Genomic DNA, 25,759 nt, shown 5'->3' on the forward strand with positions numbered 1-25,759 from the left:
CAGTCACGTGTGGTCCATGCAATCTCCAAGCTAATAGGCTGCCTTTTGTAGTAACATTTCCATGTATTGTCAACTACATTTTTCATGTATTCAGCTTTCAGCAATGTATCAATTATCTTTCTTTCAAGTCAGTATAAATTCTTGTCCCCATCTAAGAACTCAGTTTTTTCCTTTACATAATAATACATTTTTACTTGGAGGTGAGCTGAAAACATCAGCTGGAATGTGAAAAAAAAAATCTTGATGGGTGTCCAAGGGTCTGATGTTTGTGTTGCAGCCTGTGAGTAATATCATAGCTGAGCGATCATACACAGCAGCAGGAGCTGCACTTTCCTGCAAGTAGGAAGTGTGGAGACAGGGCCCTTGTTCCACCGATGGGAGCATGCTGTCCAGCAGATGTATCCTGCTCTTTCTGGTCTGCACTCTGTCACAGGTATGTCATGTTCTCACATCCACAATGCAAGGGATATTAATGCTAACACAGTATCATTTTATTAGCATACATATATTCTTAGATGATTTAGGGAGATTATGCTGAAGAAAGTTGTGTTCATTGTGCATAAAACTATTGAATTATTAGTTTTAATATACAGTATATATATATATATGTGTGTGTGTGTGTGTGTGTGTGTGTGTGTGTTAGTAAGCCTGCTCAAAGCAAATGCTTCGAAAGCTAGTAAGGCAGCTAATTTCTGTGAGAAAGAGATGTAGTTTCACTTGCTGCCAACAGATGGCAGTGTTTTGGAGCTACACAGACACTAGGCATATATATACACTAGTAAGCCGGCATGCAGAAAAAGCTTTTAAAGTATTTAAAGAGCAGGATGTATCAGCAGAGAAACCAATGTGGTAAATCTTCAGAAAACTACTGTTTTTTTAAAGCGGTGGGTGTCATGAATACAGCATATATATTTACTATCTATGTCACTGTTATGTTTACAGTCATTCCTGTTATTAACCCTGTCTAGTGGTCAGCCCAGAATTAGCTTAATTCTGAACTACTCAGGCTTCTGTAGTAAATTCCTAGTGCATTCTGGGTAACTCATGACATTTTGATTTCCACATGGTCTTAGCTAGAGGTGTACAGTACATACTGTATGTTCTTTCCCTCAGCATACCACCGATGGTACGCAATCTGTCCCTAAACCTGCCACCATACATCTGCTATATTCTACATTCTCTCCATGGGTGGTATTCAGATGTTTACTTTTGGGGACCCTTTTCACTCCGCCTTTCAGATACACGCATCTGACGTCTTTTGTAGTGATAGTCGGGTGTGATATTCAATTGATTTTTGTTTATTTATTTGTTTATTTATTCCTCTTTTTTAATCTCATTCCCATTTTATCCCTTTTTATAATATCACAGATTTCACATATTTTATTCCCCTGTTTTTATTCTGTATTTTGTTCCACCCTGTTTAACTCTGCCCACCTTGTTTAGCCCTACCCTGCTAGTCTATTTAGCTGCCGGTATACTGTCATTCGGTCGACACTAGTGGTGGGCTGGGCAGAGGGGGTAGGGTGCTACCTGCCCCCCAGGCCACTTCAATTTTACAACTTTTGGGCCACTGACTGACTGCAGCTGCGCACTGCATTGCATACCTGCTGGCCGCATGAAAATGCTTTCCGGCTGCTTCAATTAATCAGAGCACCTGGGAAACAGATGACAGCAACCGAAAGATAGCATCCAGCTGCAGTCTCCTGGTGGCCCTCTGTCAGTACCGCCAGTCAGTTCGAGGGAATACCACTGCACCGTCCGTCACTGTTTATCACTGCGTTTCCTCCCTCTGTAGCTCCATCCAGCCCCACTGCCCACTTCCTGCATTCAAATAAATCCATCAGTGAGAATCACATTGTGTGCACCCCAGCGCTGGACACTCACACAAGAACATTTCACAGTGGGCACAACAACAAAATCGTATAGTGTGTACCCAGCTTTACCCTCCCCGCAGCTTAACATTGTCCCACTTTGTAAATGCCCAAACCTATCCCCCTTCCATTCAGCCTAAACCTAACTTCCCCCATCTCTATCCTAATCCCATAATCCCCTTTTAACCATCCTTCTAAGTGCCCTAACCCTCCCACTCTGCAGCTTGACCCTAATCCCCCCCCTTTCCCACAGCCTAACCACTTGCTAAAGCTCCCCAAATACTTATCAATCGGCATTCTGTTAATTTAGATTCCAGTGCCAACATCCTAATTCAGGTCAGGTTCCAACAGTAGTCAGGATGCCGGCTTCAGTATAGTGAACACCGGCATCCTGACCACATTGCATATAGGGGGTGCTACCATGCCAAAATGTCTATACGTGGTGCTACAATGGGAATAATGTATAAGATGCTCTATCATTGCATACTGTACAGTAATGTGTATAATGAACACTACTCTGTGTATCATCAGTTATGTGTATAATAGACACTGTTGTGTGGTGTCATGTGAATAATGGACACTACTCTGTTGTGTAATGTTTTTAATGCGCTCTACTCTGTGGCATAATGTGTATAACAGGCACACCACTTGCTTATGTTTGCCTCCCAGGGCAATAGACGCTGTGCATTTCCCTCTCTTCTGTGCCAGGTAGGGGGGACTCCCAACCGGGGCAGGGGAACCAAAGCACATAACTCCCCCCCCCCCGCCCCATTCTATTTAGGATTTTTTTTTACATTTTATTCAAGTGCAGCAGGTTGGCGCCGGTTGGTGGTTGCAGTTGGTGGTCATCTTGCAGATTCTATTTAGTGTCCCCATTATTATGTGTCCCATTACCCATGTGCCCCTCTTTTTTTAGAAAATATACTTCTAGGGACTGTTTTTGAACTAAGGAGATGAAAAAAATTATTATGAATTTATTTTTCTGTCTTTTTCTTCATTCTCTTATCACGCAAAATCTACTGGATGGATTTGGATCACGTTTTCACTGTTGTATAGCTTAGTGACATAATATATGTTGCCTTCCATAGTGGAAATGCTTGGTACAGTACCAGAAGTCGGATATTTCTGTTGTTTGTAATATTGGCATGCAATAATGAGTTATCTTGGGGATGGGCCCAAAATCTAAGCCCAAAATGCATTTACGTTACACATACACCTTACACTCATAGTAAAAAAAAAAAAGGAAGATGGTGCACTGTGCTGGGCAATCAGGGTGGGAAAAAGGACACAAATATAACAAAAATACTTCCCTTATTTTCATGTATCTGTTCTGATGGTTCCCTTGCTGCGGTTCTTATTATTTTTCTCATATGTGGTTAAAAAGAAAATTATGCAATGTGTAGTAGAGCTATGATAGAGGGAAATCAAATTGTGAGTGAATGAAGGGCGTACCCATCTCACAATAGACACAGCATAAACAAGTGTATCAAGGTTTCTTTAAACATCTGGGTGGTGTACCCTTACTCACGGTGTATCACAATAAACAACGTTCATAAAGGTATCTTTTTCCTTATGAGTAATTTATTGGGTTAAAATACATAAAACAAAATAAAAGCAGCTGAGAGATTGTGTGTGGGTTATGTTAAATGAGGAGACATCAACCAGGGTCAAACATCCTGATTTTGAACTGTGGTGATTTTCCACAAAATGCAATAACATACTTCTCAAGTCATCCACTGTGTACGGGCACACTAAGGGCGGTATTCAATATTGGGTGCTATTTCCAACAGGAGAAATAGGGCCCGCCGCCTATTTCATTAAAAAGTAAAAAATTTACTTAAAATATATATAGTGAATATAAATACAGTAGCAATGACATAGTAGTGAACAATGATCTATTATAAATCTTCCATAATGGTATTTTGCTTGTGGTTCTGTAATTTTTCTAATTTTTAAGTGTCTACAAAAAAATATTTGAGCTCAAAGTCTTGGTTTAGACCTGCCGGAGAAAGTGTTTTTAATTTGTAAATTAGTCTCATTTCTTCTTTTGCTAAACTGCTTTCTATGTTTCTGTTTTTCCAGTTGATTGTTATTTTCCGTATGTCTATAAATCTTTTTATGTGCTGTGTTAGACAGTTGTGTTTCTCCTTGAAGTGGTTTATTAAATGGCGAGTGGTTACGACTTTCTTGATATTGCGCAGATCTTCTAATATCCTTATTTTGAACAGTCATGTCGGTCGTTCTATTTAGCTTAATCCACAGGAACATTCCACTGGATAGATTACATTGAAGGTCTCAAAAGTGATGAAGTCTTTAAACTTCATTGGGATTTGTTTAAAACCAGATCTGTGGTTTTAGATATGTCTGGTTTGCTGTGTCTACATACAATACAAGGCCTGCAGTAATAGAATACCTTAGTACGTATCCCATTGCGTACATTTTCAGTGCTTCTAACCAGACAATCCTTCAGATTGGCGGATTTCTGATATATACATTTCAGTTTATCTGGTATTACATTTTTTTAGGACAGAATCTTGTAGTAGATACCATTCTTTTTAAATAATTTCCACTTTTTTATAGTTTTGGTCAACTTTTGTAAAGAAGGCAAATTGAAAATAATTTTCTGCTTTTTCAAACTGTGGAGCTTTTTTCTTTTCCAGTAAGAAGTTATGATTGACTTCTTCTATGATGTTGTCCAGACCTTCTTTTTTATAACCTTTAGCCATGAAGTCTTCCATCATTTTCTTGTGTCTGGTCCGATGTGTTGATTTACTACAATTCCTCCTTATTCGTAAGAACTGGTTTCTAGGTACTCCCTTTTGCCACAGTTGGTAATGCTGGCTGTCTACTGGGATGTATGCATTTACATCACTGGGTTTGTTATACATTTTTGTTTGAATGCTGTTGTCCCCAATACAGATGTTTAAATCTAGAAAATTGATTTCTTGTTTACTGAGGTTGAAGGTGAAATTGATATTGTAATTGTAATTGTTTTGGTTCAAGGACTTTTTGAATTGTTGTAGTAGTGAATCCTCTCCTTCCCATATTAAGAGAACATAATCTATATATCTCTTCCATTTTATCAATTTTGTACCCCCTGTTGTAAATAAACTCTTCTTCACAGCGAGACATAAATAGATTACCATAACCAATAAATAGATTACCATAACCAATGTCTATGAAAAGCTATACAAAAAGAAAATGGAAAAATAAAATAATTTGATTTCAGGAAACTTTTCCGAATGGCAGGGAACCGTTTTGGAATTGCCAAAAATCATGTTCAGTTTATTCAATTTAATTATTTAATTACAACAAGTATTGAGTCTTATTGGCTAGAGTTGCCTTCAGACATAATGCTGTCATCCTGTTACTTATTTTCCCAGGGACATGTGCAACAAGGAATTGCTGTCTGCAGTAGTAAGAACTGTATTAAGAATACTGAGTGTAATATAAGCATAGATTTATTGATGCTTTTGTTCTGTTTATCAGTGCAATATCAAGAAAGGCTTAACCACTCACCATTTATTAAAACCACTTCAAGAAGAAACACAATAACCTAGCACATAAAAAAGATTTATAGGCATACAGAAAATAACAACCAACTGGAAAGACAGAAACACAGAAAGCAGTCTAAAGTAGAAATGAGACCAATTTACTAATTAAAAACACTCTCTCCAACAGGTCTAAATCGAGACTTTGAGCTCAAATGTTTTTTTGTAGTTAACATTAATACTAGCCGCTTCTTCTACTATAGTCTATGTAAACTTGGATGCATATAACATGATGAAAACAGAGTAACAAAGAAGACCTAGATGACAGGCTCATCGAAAGAAGGCCTCATGCGCTATTTTGACACTTCCGGCATCCCACCCTGAAGTCACCAGTCAGCGAAGTCCACGTGGAGTCCGGCTGTGCGGGAACTTCTGGCCAGTGGCATGTGAGAATAATAACCAAGATCTTATTAACCCACCTCCACAAGTGCAATTCTTTTTATTTATTGATTAGAAAACTTTAAAGCAAAACTTTTTAATAAAATACGTCTGAAGTCTGATGACTGAAACCGGAAGTATGATCCGGAACTACCCCACAAACACCATCCACATCACACTGAGAACCTCGAAACCTTGAAACATGTTGATCCAGAGTTAGTGTTCCTGCATAGAGTGGAAGAAGTACATTTGTGGAAAATCACCATGGTACAAAATCTGGATGTTTGACCCTGGTTGATGTTTCCGCATTTAACATAACCCACACACAAACTCTCAGCTGCTTTTAGTTTGTTTTATGTATTTTAACCCAATAAATTACCCATAAATAAAATGATACCTTTGTGAACATTATTTATCATAATACACCCAGATGTTTAAACCTTGATACACTTGTTTAGGTACTTGTTTCCTAGCACGGTGCCCGTCGTAGGGGATCGCATACCTTAACTTAAGGTATGCGATGGACGCGACCGACGCAATTTTTTGGGCTATTTTTAGCCTTTTCCCCGACAATTAAAAAATCGCGATTTTACATAGGGAACAATGTTAAATAGGCCAATGGACCCGATTTTTCATTGTATACAACTCTTATGGGTATTTTACATGTCAAATGCCCCCGCCATTGTTAACGCCACCACACTATGAACGCCAACCCGAAGCATGGCGAGCGCAGCGAGGGGCGGCGGTACGCGTCCTCCGACCTTTTCATACCCCCACTATCCACGTCGGCATGGAGTTGATTTTATATAGTGTGGCGAGTGCAGTGAGCCACCGAGCCCGAAGCGTGGCGAGCGCAGCGAGCCCCGTGCTGGGACGTAATACCTGTGAAGTAATGCGGGGCTCGCTGCGCTCGCCATGCTTCGGTCTCGCTGCGCTCGCCACACTATATAAAATCGACTCCACGCTGACGTGGATAGTGGGGGTATGAAAAGGTCGGAGCACGCGTACATTACAGAGTGATTGTGCCTTTCCGAGTGAATCAGAATAACCCCAATAGCCTGAAGTGAAGTTTAAACAATATTTGTAATAATGATTTTCATGAGGGGTCACTATCTGAGTTGCATATGGGATACATAATGCTATGACTCTTCTTTCATTATCCATCTGAAAACATTGTCACATAACTTTTACATATACAATAATTGTACGTAATATCACAGGTTATACTTTTAAATGTAATTACACACCACTTCTTATTCACATCAGATTTGTGCCCAGCTCTGTCGAAGACCATGTGTCTGCTCCTGGCTACCTCCAAGATGTCCTCCTGGTGTCCCTGTTATTACAGATGGCTGTGGTTGCTGCAAGATATGTGCACGTCGGATTGGGGAACACTGTAATCAGAAGTACCTCTGTGACCACACCCAGGAACTGACCTGTGATTATTCCACCAGCAGTAATGGAAGGGACGGAACATGTAACTGTAAGATATTCCTTCATGCAGATTTCTCAGCCCTGTCACACAGCCTACCCTCTATCAGGCCATGCTTTAAGGATTACATTAATCAGAACTGTAACTGGATCACTTGGGGCCTTATTCTGATCGGTGCGGCCCGATCAGAATATGCGGCCGCAACCGTGCAGGCGAATCCCCGCCTTCCATACGGATCGCCACCTGCCGTCCGTACGCGGATATGTGGCGATCCGCATGAAATTGGACGGGGATACGCCTCCTCCGTCTTGGGAGCAGCCCCTGCATTCGATGGTCGCCGAACATCGAATGCAGGGCCGCACGCTCCACCAGGTCCCGCCACACAAGACCACACGGACACTTGTCCGTGTGAAATCATGTATGGGGGCGGGCAGCTGACATCCGGCGATGTCAGATGCCCGCCCCGTACCCACGCGTCACGGCCTCATTACCATGCATACGCCCCGCGTTTGCATGGGAACGCCCATGAAACGCGGGGCGTATGCATAGGGTAATGAGGCTAAGTAGCCCCTCACGCCCCTCTACGCCCCCTGTGCGGTGTATAAAGAATCCGTGCGGCGAAATCGCCTGCACATGCGCAGAGTGACCTCTGCACATGCGCAGACGATCAACATCGGCGGTCCGTCCGCATGCGGGAATATCCGCACCGATCAGAATAAGGCCCTTGGTGAGATGTCTGAAGTATACAGTGCAGTGTTTCCTAACCTTGGTCCTGAATTCACACTAAGGGGGACATTTATTAAACGTTCTAATAATGAAAAGAGGTGATGTTGCCAGGGCCTGATTAAAAGTCCCAGGTGCCCTAGGCTAATACACATGTAGCTCCTCTTATAATGCTGTTAAGCACACGTGTATGATCAATCAGGAACTCAACATTCATATTGACATTGTGTATGTAACAAAGGTTATACAACTTGCATGTATGATCTAATTATTGTGGTGTGTGAAGGAGACTCTGGCTTTAGGCTGACCAGCTGGTGCTGTAACACAATGTATATAAAGTAATGGTTCCATTAGTAAGTTAGGCAGTCTCCTTAAGATCTTTACCACCCAAAGTACATCGAAACAGGTGAGAGTTAACAAGCATGAAATAAATTGGGCCTTAAATGTATTCCTTGTAAATAGATATCACAAGCAGCCCCCCCCCCCGTAATTGCCAACCAAAGCAACCAATCATTTCTGTATTGTGTCCTAGAAAATGATAGAATCTGATTGGTTGCTGTGGGCAAAGAAAATCGGCCAGTGGCATGAATGTTGGCATAGCGTGAATAAACTACAACAGATCTGATTGGCTACACACAATGGAGGTCATTCTGGTTGACATGCAAAGCTGCAAAATTTGCATGTGCGCAGCCCCTCGCCACTGACCCACACCCCCTTCCCACACTGCTAGGTGCGAACGGGATGTGAACAAGCAGTTTGCCACACCTGCTTGCATAAAGCAGCTGCACATGCACATAAAAGTTTATGCGCAGTCACTCACCCCTTTGTGAACATGCAGGGGAGCGCAGCAGACTAGAATGAGAGCCAAAATATGGATCATGTCTGACAGTACTGGAGCAAGTTAAAATTAGAAAATTATTAAACCCCAGTTGCCAATAGGGATCAACGTTAAACCTTATTTATTACTACAGTAATCTGATTTTCGGGGTATCAAGGTAATTTTTAGGTCGCAAATGTTATGCTGTTAAACAATTGTATGCTATAGTAACTGGTTCCTGACAGCACATAGAAAAGGAACTGAGCTTATAAAACAGTGCACTTATTTGACATCTTTACTGATGGCAATCCCCAGATAATGACAATGGCAGCTGTGACGTCAATGGAAAGGTCTATGAAGATGGAGAGACATTTCAGCCGAGCTGTAAACTCCAGTGTAGGTGTGTGGATAGCGGGGTCACATGTATCCCGCTTTGCAGCGAGGAAGTAATGCTGCCTACACCAGAGTGTCCTTTTCCCCGACGTGTGGACATCCCTGGGAAGTGCTGCCAAGAGTGGACATGTGATGTAGAACAACAATACGGGATCTCTAACTACCTAGACCAAGGTAAAAAATAACAAAAACACATAATTAGTATAAAAAGGCTTCAATGAAACTGCTTTGGTCTATATAATATTTTATAGCATGTCCTGGTGGGCATTAAATTGTATAGATACATACATAAGTATTTGCTTCTAGGACAAGCAACATATGTATAAGGGTTGTAGATTGTACTATATAGTTTTGTTTTAATTGGTAATAATAATGCAACATTTTAAATCCTTTTTATTTTATTATGGAAGGACTGCCTCACAGTGCACAATTTAGCTGTCCTGAGTGGAGCACAGAGTGGGGAGAATGTTCTGCTCGCTGTGGTATTGGAGTCTCTATAAGGGTGACCAATCAAAATCAATACTGTAGACTGGAACAACAGAGTCGCCTGTGTATGGTGAGACCTTGTAGAGGCAGATCAATCAGCACAGTAAGTACCAATTATTGCTAATTGCAGAGTATGAGAATGACTTGTCTTTATGAACATTGTGTTGCAGACTCCTTTCTACATTACTCAGACTTTAAAATTGGTCATTCAGAAAAGCAATATTGTCACTGGGTTCTTCCCATTGAATTTGCCAAGGTATCTGCAGTAACCAAAATAAAAAACAACTTTTATTAGGCAAATATAATTATGACATCCTCTACAGCAGAGGTTTCCAATCACGGTCCTCAAGGCACCCCAATGATCCAGGGTTTAATTATGTACATTCTTGGTCACAGGTTTCTTAATTAGTACCTCAGTCAATTTGATTGAATTATCTGTGCTGAGCCATGGATAACCATAAAACCTGGACTACGGGCGTTCCTTGAGGACCACGTATGGGAACCTCTGATATACAGGTTTAAGTAATTTGAGGAGACCCAGGAACATTATTTATTTGTTATCAGTTACTTATTTAGCACCAGTATTTTCCTTTGCTCTTTACTATTTGGAACTAAGCATGATTACGATTAGGCTAGATAACAGGAAGAAGAGTCCTTCTCACAAGTTTATGAGGTATAGGGAAATAGGTCCATGAGATATGAGGGTATGTGCTACATATTGCAAATGGCCCAGAAAGATTGCAAAGGTTCTTGGTGAGCTATATGATTTAGTCCAATGTTTCCCAACTTTGCCCCTCAAGGCTCTCGAACATTCCAGGCCTTAGGGATAACCATATATTACTGTAAGTCAGCTGACCATAATTGTGGCTATCCTTAAACCTGTGCCTTGAGGACTGTGGTTGGGAATCCCTGATCTAGTCACACAGCAAAAATGCCCTAGGGTCAGTGGTTTGTGTAAGTGTAGTAAGAGAACATGTGTGAAGTTATGTGGAACTGTGTAGAGAAGAGTTAAAGTTTCTGGTTAGAAGACTATTGAGGATATGTGAGTGATTCGGGAATATAATAGCCTTTCCCAAATGGGTGAGTTTTCAGGGAATGCTTCAAGGTTTAGAGGGTATGAGAGGGTACTTATGTATTAGCAGGGTGCCCGGCTAGGCTAGGCTATGCTGACAACGTACCTTAGGCTACATTGTCAGCGTAGCCTAGTCGGGCTCCCTGCTAATATGTGCCTGGCGGCGGGTTACACTTACTTTGTGCAGGCTCCGTGGGGCGGGCTACTTCGGGCGGGCTCCGTGGGGTGGGCAGCGGGCTCGAGGGCAGCGGCGCTTGAGTGGCGGGTGGAGGGGGGATAGAGCCGACGGGTGGGAGACACGTCCTGGGGCAGCAGCAATGTACCTCATTCAGTGTACTGCCACTGGGGGAGCATCACATGGTTTTCCCGCCCCCAGCGGCACTACGCTAATTGTGTACATTGCTGCCGCAAGGGACTGGCATGGAGGACGCCGAGTGCCGGTGGAGGGGAACGCTGGGGCCGGGGACATCATTGAGGGTAAGTATTAATGCACTACACACACACACACTACACACACAGAACACAATCATATCTCCACTATCCACGAAATACTCCCATTATCCACATGGGCGTGGAGTTAATTTTAATAAAGTGTGGTGAGCGCAGCGAGCCACCGAGCCCAAAGCATGGCGAGCGCAGCGAGCCCCGCGCTCGCCACACTTTATAAAATTAACTCCACGGCCTGGATAATGGGGGTATGACGTGGATAGTGGGGATATGATCCATTATGTATTAGCACAGCTCCAGTTACGTAGATTACGTAAATTATGTAATTTGCGTAAATTACATAGTTTACGTGGTCAGCATAGTGGTGTATTGGTATTCTCAATACACCACTACGCAAACTACGTAATGGGCGCCCTGCTAATACATAAGTACCGAATGTCTTGTTGTATACAGAGAAGCAGATGTTGGGCAGAGTGGAGGAGTTATTTATGGCCTGTGGAACAGCAGAATATTTTGTGAGGTCAATCAGTCTAGCCCAGAGGGTCCAAAATATGGTCATGAAGACACTCTGACGGCCCAGGTTTTACGTATATCGATGATGGTTTAATCAAAATGAAAGGTACTAATTAAGACCTATTTGCAGCCCTATGCTTTTGCAAGGCAGCCAATTATCGATTGACTGGGCATGTGTACGGAACAAAGCACGCATGCGCAAGGTCAAGAGGTGTCTTTTCTGATTGCATGCCATTCACAAGTAGATTGACAGGAGGCTGGTGTTTAGGGGTGATAATCGGCCCTTTCTGGAAGTGTCAGGGAAAACGCAGGCGCGCCTAAGCATTTTCAGGGGGGAGAGTGTGTGTCGTCAGCTCTGGTGTTAATCAGTCTGTTTCTATTGCACAGGCAGAGTAGGATCTGGCATTGCCTTTGACTGCACAGACTGGGGAAATCATTTGATGGTGAGTGAGCTGTGAACAGGTTTGGCCATTCACAGCCTTGCACCGGGCGGATTTTCACTCTGGCGGGGCAGCGGCTGTCTGATTGTAGGGCTCTGCTAAATCACCCTACTGCTATTAGGTCTATATAACCCTCTAAGTCACCTATAGCCAAACATTGATTTACCTATAACTTGGAAATTAGGGTGCAAAGCGGACCACGTTTGGGAACCTCTGATCTACAGATCTACATTCAGAATATATTGTAGTCTGAGTGGGGGAAGACCAGTAAGGAGGCTATTGCAATAATCAATTTGGGTGCATTATTTAATGTTTCAGAAGTGTCTGGTGTGAGATGTACATATTCCTGAGATATTTCTTACTGTATGCCCCTTACACACTTGCAATTTTGGGGTACCGGTATCGGCATACACACTTGCCGATGCAGGCAGGGTGGAGAAAGGGTGGGTGGCATTTGGTGGAGAAGGGGGTCATGCTGTATTGTGCAGCATGGTCTTTGTTAACAATGTGCTTCATCGTCTGTACATGTACAGACAATGATGGGGGTAATTTTAAATGTTTGTAAATCGATGCGTACAGATTGCGCGTTATCATAAACAATATTGCTCAGAAAAGCCAAAATGAGCGAGGTCTCCAGTCCCGGACCCAGATAGAAAGGGGGCCCAGGACTGGAGTTCACATTTCCCTTGAAGCAATGAAGAGGTTGAGTAGTGTGGCCAGTACTGCAGACACTGGAGGTCTTACCAGCATGCTAGGGGTTCAAGTAGGGGAAAGGGGGCCTGCATATTTTGTCAGTCCCGGCCCCACAATTTCTGATGGCAGCCCTAAGTGTGTCCTCAGCACTTACAATCTATAATCTCTACCACATACACTAATACACAGCAATTAACTTAATACTGTATTTTTGGAGTGTGGGAGGCAGTGGTGTATTTATAATGGGTGCAATGTGCGCAGTGCACACAGGCCTCAGAGTCCCAGTGGGCCTCATACCATTCACACTGCCCCCATTTTTCAATACTTACCCCTCCAGAGTCCTATGAATAAGGCAGCATTGCTGGGCGTTCCCCGGCACCAGCCCCCTTTGCACCCCCTTCCCTCGCCTGCCCATGCAACTGCCTTGGCGAGTGTGATACTCGCGCAGAGGTGTTCGCATATGCTGTCTGCACATGCGCATATTCAACCGTGTGCATGCGCAGACCCGCACAATTGGAAACGCGGCTGAAGTTGGTCCCGACCAATTGGGTCCAAATCAGGCCCATGGTTTGTGGCAGACACAAAGTGAGAACTGCTGAGAATCGCCATGTGTACACAGCTTAGGTCAGACTGTTGGAATCGGTAAACATGGATATATCAGAGTTAATGGCCTTTTATCGGTAGGAGCATCAAATTATAAATACAAAAACAGCAAAGTAAATTACAACATTCTTACTGCTGTTTCCTTATCAGTTTCCTTGATTAAAAACATTCCGCCCATTTCCTTTCATCTGTACATACATTTCCCATCTTTGTGGCTAATACCATTTGATGTATCAACAAAGGGAAGGGTGGGGTGAAGAAGACATAAATCACCTCCACGGATATTTCTTCTCACGTCAATATCACAGGATGCACAGATTTAAAGTGATGCTGCTGCATGGTTGGATGAACGAACAGTTCAATTTCTCACACAGGAGTTTCCAAAAATACAGCTACTCCGCATTTTGCCCAAGATCAATAAATCCCTAGTGACCCCTTCCCCCCCCACACACACACACATACACGGAGACCCATCAGCTCCTCAAAGGGGTTCACTGGGACAACCACTGTCCCAGTATGTCAATTATCATCTACAGCCTGTTGTGCAAAAAATCCCTACTTTCTTAGGGACACAACCGGCTTCCTTAACAAGTTAGCAACTTTCGGTCCTCCACCCCCCGATTGTATCCTGATCACCTTAGATGTGGGAAGTCTGTACACAAATATTAATAACAAGGGGGTCAAAGCAACAAGGAAGCCATTGAAACAAACCCAGATTATAACGGTCCTCCTATTGATTTTTGTACACTTTTGATCGAAGTTATTTTACACAAAAATGATTTTTTGTTTAATAACGTGTTTTTGCAGACTAAAGGAACGGCCATGGGGTCCAATATGGCCCAATCTTATGCAAATCTATATATGTACAGCTATGAACAAACATACATAATGGGAAGTTCCAAATACTAATGTCATATAGGGCCAGATTCTCTAAGCGTCAAAAGTGATAAAATGGAGAGTGATAAACAGCCAGCCAATCAGCTCCTGTCTGACATTTTTCTTTTTTTTCCATAAATACATTTTTATTGTGACAGATTTTTAATATGGGGAACAGAAAAGAAAAAGGGGACATTTGGGGGGGGGGGGGGGGAAATCGGGTAACAAGCAAATTCGTTATACAATGCATTTCGCTACGCAGAGCAAATAGTATATATAAAACTACATATTACATCAACAGAAGAGAGAAAAGCAGGCACAAATTTCTTCTAGTAACATTATCAAATAAAAACAGTACATTTAGCTAACCCGTCTCTAATCTCTGGTCTTATCATTTCCTGTAGGGGAGATATAAACTGGTAAGGTTCCTTAGCCAGGCATGCCTAGTTATTCTGAGCACTCTGGGGTTTCATTTAGGTTGAGCTGACTTAGATCCGCCGGGTGGGAGGGGGGGAAATATGCAGCACCTTCGCCTTCCGTTATGTATGTGTGCCATGGGAGCCAACGCATATGGGGGGAGGTGGGTGAGGAGACAAAAGGGGCGAAGTTAGTTTCCATTAGGAAATGATGATTTGTCTTCATAACTACCTGGAGGAGGAGTGGAGGGGTGGGTTGTTTCCAGTTTTGGGCAAGGTTGGCTCGGGCAGCTATGAGGATGTGACCTAGGACATATCTATCCCTAGGGGGGACAGTCTGTGGGTAGACGTGAAATAGAGCGAGGGATGGGTCCGGGGTTAATGTCATCTTCAACACTATAGAGATCAAGCCAAAGACCTCAGACCAATACTGATGGATTACTGGACAGGTCCAGAAAATGTGGTGAATGTTGCCTATGCATCCGCATAACCTCCAACACTGATTAGAGCAGGATGGCCAAAAGGTGTGCAGACGGTCTGGGGTTAGGTATAATCTATTAATTAATTTAATGTGCATTTCCGTGTGATTTAAACATCGGGACATTGCAAAGGACGTGTGGAAGATTTGGCGCCATTGCAGGGTAGAGAAGGTCACGCCTAGGTCTGATTCCCATTTCTCGTGGGAGTGGGTTTTGGAAAAATCAGAGGGGGTTACCAAAGTTCTATACCAAAAGGAGATGTCGCCTTTAGTTCCTGTCATGAAGGGTCTGGACAGGAGTGTCTGAGATGTAGCATCTGGGGGGGTATAGGAAGATGAAAGGGCCTTCCACCAATGTGCCACTTGTAGGTAGTGATGGTGTTCAGAAGGGGGAATGGGGTATAGACGTTGTAGGGTGGAGAATGGTAACAAAGATTGGGAATCTAACAGGTCTCCCAGGGAGTTGATACCCAGAGTTTTCCATGAGTTTAAATTGAGATTTGGGATTAGTTTTGCTACTGTTGTAATAGAAATGGAGGGTAAGACGTTCGTCGAGCCTGGTAGATTAGCTAGTAGTCCATCCCATGCTCGCAGAGAGGCCTTGGTGGATGGTAGTAGTGGTAGATGGACAGGTCTGGCTTGTTTTGGAATTCTGATTAGATCTGCAAGAGGTATTTGAGGAGTCTTGGCTTGTTCAATGGACACCCACCCTGTGGGGGAGACAGTGTCCGTGTAATATTTGAGGGGGGCTAGGAGGCACGCTGTATGGTAACTAGCTAGGTCGGGGAGGTCCAGGCCGCCGAATGCCCTAGGTAAAGACATTTTAGAGCGGGCTATTGTTGGGGGTTTTGTCGACCACACATACTTTAATAGTATGGACGTGCCAAGTCGTAAGAATTTTTTAGGAATTGTGTATGGTATAGTGCGAAACAAGTACATTAATTTAGGGAGTAGTGTCATTTTAAAGGCAGCCATGCGTCCCATCCAGGAAATATCGTAGGATACCCAGGATTTTGTTAAGGTGGACAGCGTTTCAAGAAGGGGGGTGAGGTTGACGTTAAAGACATTGGAAGTATTCGGAGGGATGTGGATGCCCAGGTACTTTATCGCTTCAGTTTGCCAATTGTATTTGTAGAGTGATTTTAGTTGGGGAAGATGTCTTGAGAGGTTAATCGGGAGGGCGTCTGTCTTAGTAGTGTTTAACTTATAATATGATGCTGCGCTATAGGAATCTAAGATCGTGTGGAGGTATGGGAGGGTTCTAACAGGGTTGGTCACGAAGAGCAGGACATCATCGGCGAATAGGCTTAATTTATGGCAATGTGGGCCTATCTGCAAACCGGGGAAATTGTGATCATTGCGTATAGTGATAGCTAGGGGTTCTATTGAGAGGGCAAAAATCAGGGGAGAGAGGGGGCAGCCCTGTCTAGTGCCATTCGTGATATCAAAGGGATCCGACAAGAATCCGTTGCTGAGCACTCGGGCCGTGGGATAACTATAGAGCGTCAGGATCGAATTAAGAATTCGGTCTCTGAAGCCAAAGCGTGTGAGCACTTCTTGCATATATTTCCAATTCAACCTGTCGAAAGCTTTTTCAGCATCGAGAGATAGGAGGAGGAGATCTTGCTTACCAGTGAGAGAGTCGATCAGGTTGAATACTCTCCTTGTGTTGTCAGAGGCCTGTCTTCCTGGGACAAAGCCCGTCTGGTCCGGGTGCACCAGCAACGGTAAATACTGATTAATACGAAGGGCCATTAGTTTGGCAAATAATTTAATATCACAATTTAGCAGAGCTATAGGGCGATAATTTTGGCAGAGTGCCGGGTCCTTCCCTGGCTTGGGGATGGTCACTATGCGGGCCTCTAGTAGTTCCTTTGGAGAAGAGCCTAGGGAGGATAGTTCATTAAAGAGGTTTGTTAAAAGTGGAGTTAACTGGTCTTTGAATGTGATATAGAAGTCGGTTATGAAGCCGTCTGGGCCTGGCGCTTTGTTGCGGGGGAGGGATTTTATGGCGGACTGGATCTCCGATTCTGACCATGGGGCGTTGAGGGCTTCTAGTTGTTCTGGTTTTAAGGATGGGAGCTGTATATTGTCTAGGAAGGAAGATATTGTAATGTTGGTGGGTTGTGGTGCGGAAGTATCGGAGGAGAGATTATACAGCTGAGAGTAGTACTTAGCAAACTGATTGGCGATGTCCTTGGGGTTTAAGAGTTTCTCTTTGGAAGGGGTTATGATATGTCTGATTCTGTTTTTGGCTTGTTGAGCTCGCAGTTTGCGGGCAAGCATTCTGCCCGATCTATTACTGGCTAGGTAATATTTATGGCGCATTCTGTTCAGGGCTAGTTGTGTACGAGCCAAGAGAATTTTTTGGAGTTGATTACGGATGTTTGATATTTCCAATTTCAAGGTTCTAGATGGGGCTGTTTTATTTTGGGATTCTAGCTTCGATAGTTTGGACTCTAGATCTTGTTGGGCCTTAGTGGAACTGCGTTTGAGATATGAGCCAGCCTGTATAGCTGCGCCTCTCGTAACTGCCTTAAGGGCACACCAATGGTTGGTGATGGACGTTTCTTGTGGGGAATTGTTAGCGAGGTAAGAATTAATAGCGTTTAAAATTGTTGTTTTGGCCGTAGGGTCTTTTAACAAGTGGGGGAAGAGACGCCAAGGCCTCGGGGGGGAAGTTGAAGGGTTGGGGCACCATTTCCATGTGACGGGAGCATGATCAGACCAAGTGATCGGGAGAATATCAACATCTGTGGTTTGCTGTAGGGACCACTTATCGCAAAGGATATAGTCTATTCTAGAATAGGAATTATGTACCGAGGAGTGAAATGTGTAGTCGCGGCCAGTCGGGTTTTTAGTTCTCCAGATATCATACAAATCAAACTCTAACAAAAGGTTGCGAAAAGCTAGGGATGGGCCAGCCATCTGGGAAGGGCGTGATGTGGGTTGTTGGGATTTGTCTACCCTGGGATCTAAAACTAAATTGAAATCTCCTAAAAGTATCAGGGAGCCTCTGTATGATTTCCGGATAAGGAGAAATAGTTTACGTAGGAATGGGATTTGGTTGGTGTTTGGTGCATACAGGCATACTATGGTAGTGGGTTTGTCCTCTAATAGGCCTGTCAGTATCAAGTATCTACCGTTTTTATCAGAGTTTTGGGATTGTAGGACAAAGGAGGTGTGCTTATTGAACAAAATGGCAACTCCGTTACGTTTGAACGGGCCGCTTGCATAGTAACCGGACGGGTAGTTCACATCTTTGAACAACGGGGGGTTAGTGGAGTTGAAATGGGTCTCCTGAACAGCAACCACGTCTGCTCTCTGCTTATGAAAATAGGAGAGAGCTAGTCTTCTTTTATTAGGGGAGTTTAACCCCTTAACATTTAAGGATAGAAATTTAGGCATTGTGAGGTTAGAAGGGGATGCTGTGGGGTTTTAGGTCTTAACCCCGGATAGACCTTGTGCCATAGCTTTGCTGCTGTTACTTTTGCCGTCACCCTAGTGGGGAGGTCGGCTGGGGAGGGGGGACATGTAGGATAGGGAAGTGTAGGGGGCGAAGGGTAAGCATAGGGAGAGGTAAAACAAAAGGGTCCGGTATATTGGACCCGCATGACTACTGCAGGGGAGAAAAGGTCATGCAGTAGTGCAAGAGAGGTTGGGGGGGTTGGCGAGGCTCGTGGAACGTAAGCCGCCACTCACTATTAACTCACAAAAACTATCCTATTATAGGGCAAGTCTAGTAACTTGAACATATAACATTCTAAACCTATAACACCTCTGGGCTCAGAAAATGTGAACCGGAGAGGAACGCAGGATTTATAACAAACAACACTTGCTAACTGGGTAAGTCGAGTGCCAAGAGTCCTGCATAGTGAGAAATATAAACATAAATAATACTTAACATATGAGTCCCATCCCAGTGGAAGGGAGAGCAGGAACTTGGGCCTCGGATAACTGAGGTCTAGTTGGTTTTGACACGAGGCGTGACAGTGGTAATCAGGTAACTGACCATTCTTGATGTAGGGCCTGTGGGCGTCTCGATTCTGGAGGTTTTGTGACCGATATATCCCAGTCCATTAGAAGTTTCACTCCTGCGTCCAATGTCGATACGGAGTATGAGGTGTCTTCGTAGTAGATAATTAGTTTAACCGGGAATCCCCAGCGGTACCTGATGTCGTGGGATCTGAGAGCAGAGGTGACAGGTGCGAAAGCTCTTCTATTGGCGATGGTTGCCGGAGAGAAGTCCTGGAAGATTTGCAGGCCGCCTAGCGTGCCCGAGTTTTTGGATTCCCGGGCAGCTCTAAGTATGCGTTCCTTGACCGTGAAGAAATGGACACGCAGAAGGGTATCCTTTGGTAGGTCTGCGGAGACCGTTCTTGGTCTAGGGAGGCGGTGTATGCGGTCAATCAGGAACTCTTTGGGGTCTGTTGTGGGCAGCAGTTTACTGAACAGGTTGATAGCGTAGTCTTCCAGCTCTGAGTTAGCCACCGAATCGGGTATACCTCTAATTTTGATATTGTTGCGTCTGGACCTGTCCTCGAGATCCGCTAGCTTAGCTTGGACCTGGGCTATGTCTTGTTGTTGGCGGTCATAGGAGGATATCAGATCATTGTGTGAGGCAACTATTTCCTCCATTTTGCGTTCTAGGTGATCGGTTCTGTCCCCTATAGCCACTAACTCTGTCTTGACTTCGCGGATAGCCGATTTTAGGTCTTGAGACATCTTGGCTTGGAATGCCGTGAAGACTTGGCACAAGGATTTCACCGTTACTGGCGCTTCTGACTCAGTGTCCACCCCAGCCAACTCGATGGGGGGGGGTATATTCTGTCTGGTTTCCAAGGGCAGGGGGGAGCTGTCTCAGGGGGCTCGTGGTGGCTGGAGGGGGTTGTGAGGATTTCCTGGAGGGGAGGGAGATTTTGGATGGCACTGCATCCTTGGGTTTCTTAGCCGGCATAATTATGTATGGGATCCTCTGTTAGGGAGATTGAGGGCGCTCTGACTCAGGTACCGGGGAAGGAGTATAGGGTTGTTATAGCATTTATGCAGCCCTATTTACATCTGTAGTGAGTGGCAGCTATGGAGGTGCAGTTTTCACATAATTGTACTTATTCCAAAGCTCCTGGGAGATTATACAGTGTGTTTCTTTAAATACAGGGTCCCTTTTTGTGCAGATCCTGATCTGTGACTGTCAAGGAGTTGTTACCTCTGAGAATGGTAATCAATGGTGCTTGGTACAGTGAGGGAGCTGCCGCAGCACAGTGGGCACAGGTGTTGGGCCACAGAGAGTACTAGGTACTATGACAGTGTAGCTGGGTTGTAGCTGCCCCCACCCCTGGTGAACCGAGGCAGGGGAATAGCTGGAGGAAGATGCCACAGATGTGGATGCTGTGGGTAGTATCTGTTAGGGACAGGGCTTTGTATGTATTATAAGCTGCGTAGCAGCTTCCAAGATGGCGCCGGCTGGACAGGGGGGGCAGGTGAGGCCTTCAAGCGGGGTCCTGGACGGAGCTTTCAGCCTGGCTCTGTGTGTGGGGGTACCAGCGGGCTGATGTCTGTCTGGCCTCCTCTCCCGGCTTTGCTAGCTGTCACTCACCGCCTCCTTCGCTCTCCGTCCGCTGCTCCGGTCCCGGCAGCCGCTCGTGAACGCCGTCAGCGGCGGGCGTCCGACGGGAGTCTTGGGGAGGCAGCAGGCTTGTGGTAGGTCGTCTCTGCCGCGCTGTCCTCGATCCACAACTTCTTTTCGGCGGGCGTATTGAGTTCGGGCTCCCCTCCGGACGGAGCTTCGCCTCACGCAGGTAACTGAGGTCCCGGCTCCGGCCTTCCGACCAGGCCGCAACCCGCGGGAGCGCTTAAAAGCACTCCCCGGCTCCGCGGCAAGGATCGGATGTCGACCGGGCACAGGGGGGACTGGTCCTGGGGTGTGAGGAGGTTTGGGATGGGGTGAAAAGCTGTTGGGGATGCTTTAAAGGGCTAGAGTATCGGGAGCTCTTTCAAAGCGTGACTGCTCAGGTCGCTCGCCAAGCCACGCCCCCCTGTCTGACATTTTTCAAACACAGTCTGTGGCATGGCAGGTAGGAGCTGATTGGCTGGCTGTTTATCACTCTCCTTTTTATCACTTTTGTAGCTTAGAGAATCTGGCCCATAGTGTTTTAATAACGTTTTATAGACTACCTTTTTATGATCTGGACAGGAGACATGGTGACCCTTGTTGACTTTGTGAGTTACCTCAACAGCTGTGTCCCAGACAGAATTATTATACATCAGGACAGTTGTAGCTTGGCGCAATGATTTCAAACAGATGTGAAGATATACACCTTATGAATCAACAAGGGTTTATTTAGGAGAAAAAAATCACAATTTTAAAAAAGTATATGTAAAAACATATATAAACATACAGACATCAATTACTTTGGACATCAAATGGAAACACTGATTTTCATATATTCTGGGAAAAACAGTCATCTCACCATGAATCGGTGCTGCGGTGGGCTATACTTCAACTGAAGTTTCTGCGTCACCACCGCAGGAGGCTTGATTTTGGATGAGTCCCCAAATATAAAGTGCAAAAGTGCCAGAAGGTGCGTTCCAAATAAAGTGTCCAGGTTCAGTGCATCAAGTTCAGGATAACACCATTAGGATCAGTCAGAGTGTGTCCATATAGTAGTCAGCAACGCGTTTCGGAAACACATAGGTTTCCTTTTTCAAGCTGGGAATATTCACACTCTGTTAGTTTCCTGTATTTGTACCCCCTTTGTCCAGTGAAAACCTCCGCAATTTTCGCGGGCCGGAAGTGCTGTGCGTTCCACACAACACTTCCGGTTTGCGTTCCACCTAGCTTAGTGATCTTCACGAAGGTGTATAGAATGCTGTGATTGTACTTCCGCCGGTTCCATAGGCCGGAAGTGCCGTGCATTCCACGCGGCACTTCCTGTTTGCGTTCCACCGCGTGCATAGTGTTCCAGACGGACCGCATTCAGCTATTTAGAACGAGCTTGGTTTTCATTTGTATTTCGTTTATACACAGGCTTTTTTCTTTGTTCCCATGATGAGTCTCAATTCATAATGACTTTACACAGATTTCGGCTTTATTATTCTCTGCATGCCCCATCCGCCATTTTTGTTGTGGGCAGTAATAAGGGCAAATGATAGGAATCTTCCGAGGTGGCTGCTCCTCAATACCGTACTATGCAGTACTTCCTTCCTGCATTGTCCATCCCTATATGGAATTGAGTACTGCATAGTACGGTATTGAGGAGCAGCCACCTCACAAACGGTTCCACCATAATAATGAAAATCATAATCATTAGCAATATTTATAAGGCACCACAAAACTATACAACACTCAATTACAATCACAAAGCATATAAGTAAAAACAGAACATGTATATACGCAATGAGGATGATGCAGGAGGACCAGAAGATGTGAGTGAGAGTAGAAAGCCCTTGTAAGAGTTTATGGTCTAGACCAGGCATTTCCAACCTCGGGTCTTAATGCACACTACAGAGCAGGTTTTGAGGATATCCAGGCTTTAGCACACACATCACCTGTGCTCAAGCATGGATATCACAAAACCTGGATTATTAGTTAGTGTGCCTTGATGACCAAGGTTAGGAATGCTTGGTCTAGGTAGAAGGAATATGAATAAAATTCCACAATTCTTCTGTCCGGCCTCTACATGACTTCTTGTAACTATTCTCTCTTAATAAATGTGTTCTATAGATACATTCAGTGGGAGAAAATGTGTATGTGGAATATTCCTAACAGAGACTTTCCTTTTGTAGGATGGAGCATTGTGTATCCCTACGCTGCTATCATCACATCCAATCAGGCTGGAGATACCGGACTGTGTCAGCGTCAGCAGCTATCAGCCCAGGTTTTGTGGATCGTGTGGTGTGAGGAACTGTGTCCCTTATCGGACTGTAAATGAGATGATTGATTTTCAGTGCAGTGCAGGAGTAATAAGGAAACTGATGATGTTCATTGTTTCTTGTGTCTGTTATTAAAGCCCCTGTTCCTTGCAGAATGGACAATGGAAGACTTCCCTGATCATATTTACAAATATATGGAAATAAACCTGGAGCAGAGGCAAGGGCCACTTATACCCCTTTTACACCGCCGCAAAAACCCGGGACATTGCCGGGTCAGACCCGGGTCAGCGGCGGTGTAAATGGGTCATGCCATGTCCCTTTACATGGGACTTCTACGCAGGCCCTGACCTGGGTAGAACACAGCTAGGACCTTGGTAGAGGGTGGTGTAAACGGGTACTCCGGGTCATCCGACCCGGCTCCTGTTTACATCAATGGGGGACGTACAACCTGAGCCTGTGCAGGGTGGGGGGGTTGCGGCGGTGTAAAAGGTAACAAACACCGGGTCGCACCCGGGTTGAATCTGGGTCCAAAAACCCATGTGCGACCCGGCATTTTGGTATAAAAGGGGTATTAGTTACATGCTTCTGTAACAGACTGGCCCCTGAGTTCTATCTTATCTCTCCATACCGGTAATAATAATAATAATAATAATAATAATAGGAATATTCTGTTGCAGTTTTCATTGCATAGAATGAACATAAATAATAGTACAAGTTGCACTACAAGCACATAAAATGATGACATCATAGAATGTTGAGGCCGTACTCGCTCTGCATAATAACCTATAATAAAGCCAGGACAGAAGCAGAAAGTCCATTTCATTTGGTAACAACAGTATCACGGGATTTCTGCCCTACTATCACTTATGCCACAGTTTACAATGTAATAGTATCAGCTAAAATGTGACTGTGTAAAATGTGTATTATAATTAAATTAAAACAATTTATAATGAACCAGTGATTGTGTTGTCAATAGTTTTTTAATAACCACTACAAATAAATGCAATGTCATACCTTGTATCCAGGTTGTATATCCATACCTGCTTGCTTGATCAGCATACACAAGAAGTTCTTCAGGTCCGTTCACTGTGGCCGCTCCTTCACAAGGGGACCGATGTTTGTTGTATGTGGCCACGGCGAACAGATTGTGGTGGCTGGGCGGGAAGGCATGAGAACGTTCTCATGAAAACACTGGGCGCTCTTATGCTAATAGCCAATGACGTGAGTCCGGGGGGGGGGGGGGTTAGAGGGTCATAGCCCTGCTGGGCACACACCAGAAAGATTTGGCCTCAATTCCCCTAATTTCAATGCAATCTCGACTGATTGTATGTAAATTGGGCATGTTTTAGATCCGATCCGATGTTTGTCCCCGCTGGTCGTTTGGCCATTTTGGAGATCCTACCTGCTGCAGTCAGGATTTGTAAAAGATCCATTCAACTGGATACAGATCGTGATCGGATCGGATGCAGATTGTGTGCTCCAACAGATAGTGGGACCATCGTCCAATCATCTCACATTCTGCTCACAGTAGTTCTGGTGTGTACCTAGCATAACCCCTCTCTGCCAGACTGATGGCTGTTTGCACTGTTTATGTGTGTGCAGATGTGTCCACACACATCTATGTATATATTGCATTATGCATAACTCATGAGCTTTGTGTGACTCTTTAGCGCCGAGTGTCTTTTTTGGGGACTTTTTTATTATGTTCGATATGCGGCATCCCTATATTACGTGTTCAACACTATAATAATAAAACACTATAATAATCCATTTCTTATGCAATGCAGTCACACACTGAATATAGACATACTGCATATCATTTTAATCAGCAGAAGCTGCTTGGGCATCTGTTTTATGTAAATAAGACCATTTTTATGGAAAAAGTTGCTAAACAGATGCTCAGTGCTACTGAATAAAACGGCTATTTAACATGAAACGAGGCTAGATGTACAACGTGGACACATGTTTTGTTTCTGTAACTTAACTTAATCCTAATAGCACATTTGTCTCTTGCAGCTCTTTCCATATGAGACGCCAATGCACATACTACTAAATATGAGAAAACAAATGTCCAGACAAAGAAAAAAACGAGTTTTCGGCCGCAGCTAATTATCCATGTTCTGGAGTATGCTCTGCCCCTAGCTCCCTAGGAAACAGAGAACCTGGAGGTAGATAAAAGTACTCTGAAGCCATGAGCGAGGGAACATTAACTGGAATGTCAAGCAAACATTGCATTATATTCCTGTTGAGAAACTAGAAACATCTAATGTAATGGATGAGTTGGAAGCACAGTGTAGAACATTTCTTTTTCCAGTGCTAAGTTTATAATGTGAAATATGTCAGGGAATTGGAATTCTGTGCACTTCTGTATTTAATGTGGCTGGGAGTGGAGATAAAATGTAAAAACATGAGTCAGAATATCATTAAAACGCACCCTTACAGGCCAGATAAAATGGGTGTGGTATGACATTGGGACACCGACCGTCGGGATCCCCCCCTGGTGGACCACCAGGGGGGGATCCCGACGGTCGGTGTCCCAATGTCAGAATCCCGACTGCCGGTGCTCCGACAGGGGGGGTGAGCACAAAGTAGCCCCAGGTTCTATTCTCCCTCTATGGGGGCATTGGTGTAGCTAGGTGCCACGGTGCCCGGAGCAAGTCCCCCCTGATTAGTAGTAGGTGGGGCTCTTGTGCAGTGA

General features: G+C 44.3%; 1 protein-coding gene across 1 annotated transcript; it reads left to right on the plus strand.

The window, feature by feature from the left end:
• The first annotated feature begins 299 nt into the window (after positions 1-299).
• On the plus strand, positions 300-24,015 carry LOC146007010 (CCN family member 5-like). Its single transcript, XM_083145414.1, has 5 exons — positions 300-433; positions 7,067-7,283; positions 9,088-9,339; positions 9,576-9,754; positions 22,975-24,015. The coding sequence occupies exons 1-5, from the start codon at positions 383-385 to the stop codon at positions 23,194-23,196; spliced, it is 921 nt and encodes a 306-aa protein (XP_083001540.1). The 5' UTR covers positions 300-382; the 3' UTR covers positions 23,197-24,015.
• The last annotated feature ends 1,744 nt before the right edge of the window (positions 24,016-25,759 follow it).

This window comes from Crinia signifera, chromosome 6, assembly GCF_055691185.1.
Source record: "Crinia signifera chromosome 6, ASM5569118v1, whole genome shotgun sequence".
In the NCBI taxonomy this organism is placed as follows: domain Eukaryota; kingdom Metazoa; phylum Chordata; class Amphibia; order Anura; family Myobatrachidae; genus Crinia; species Crinia signifera.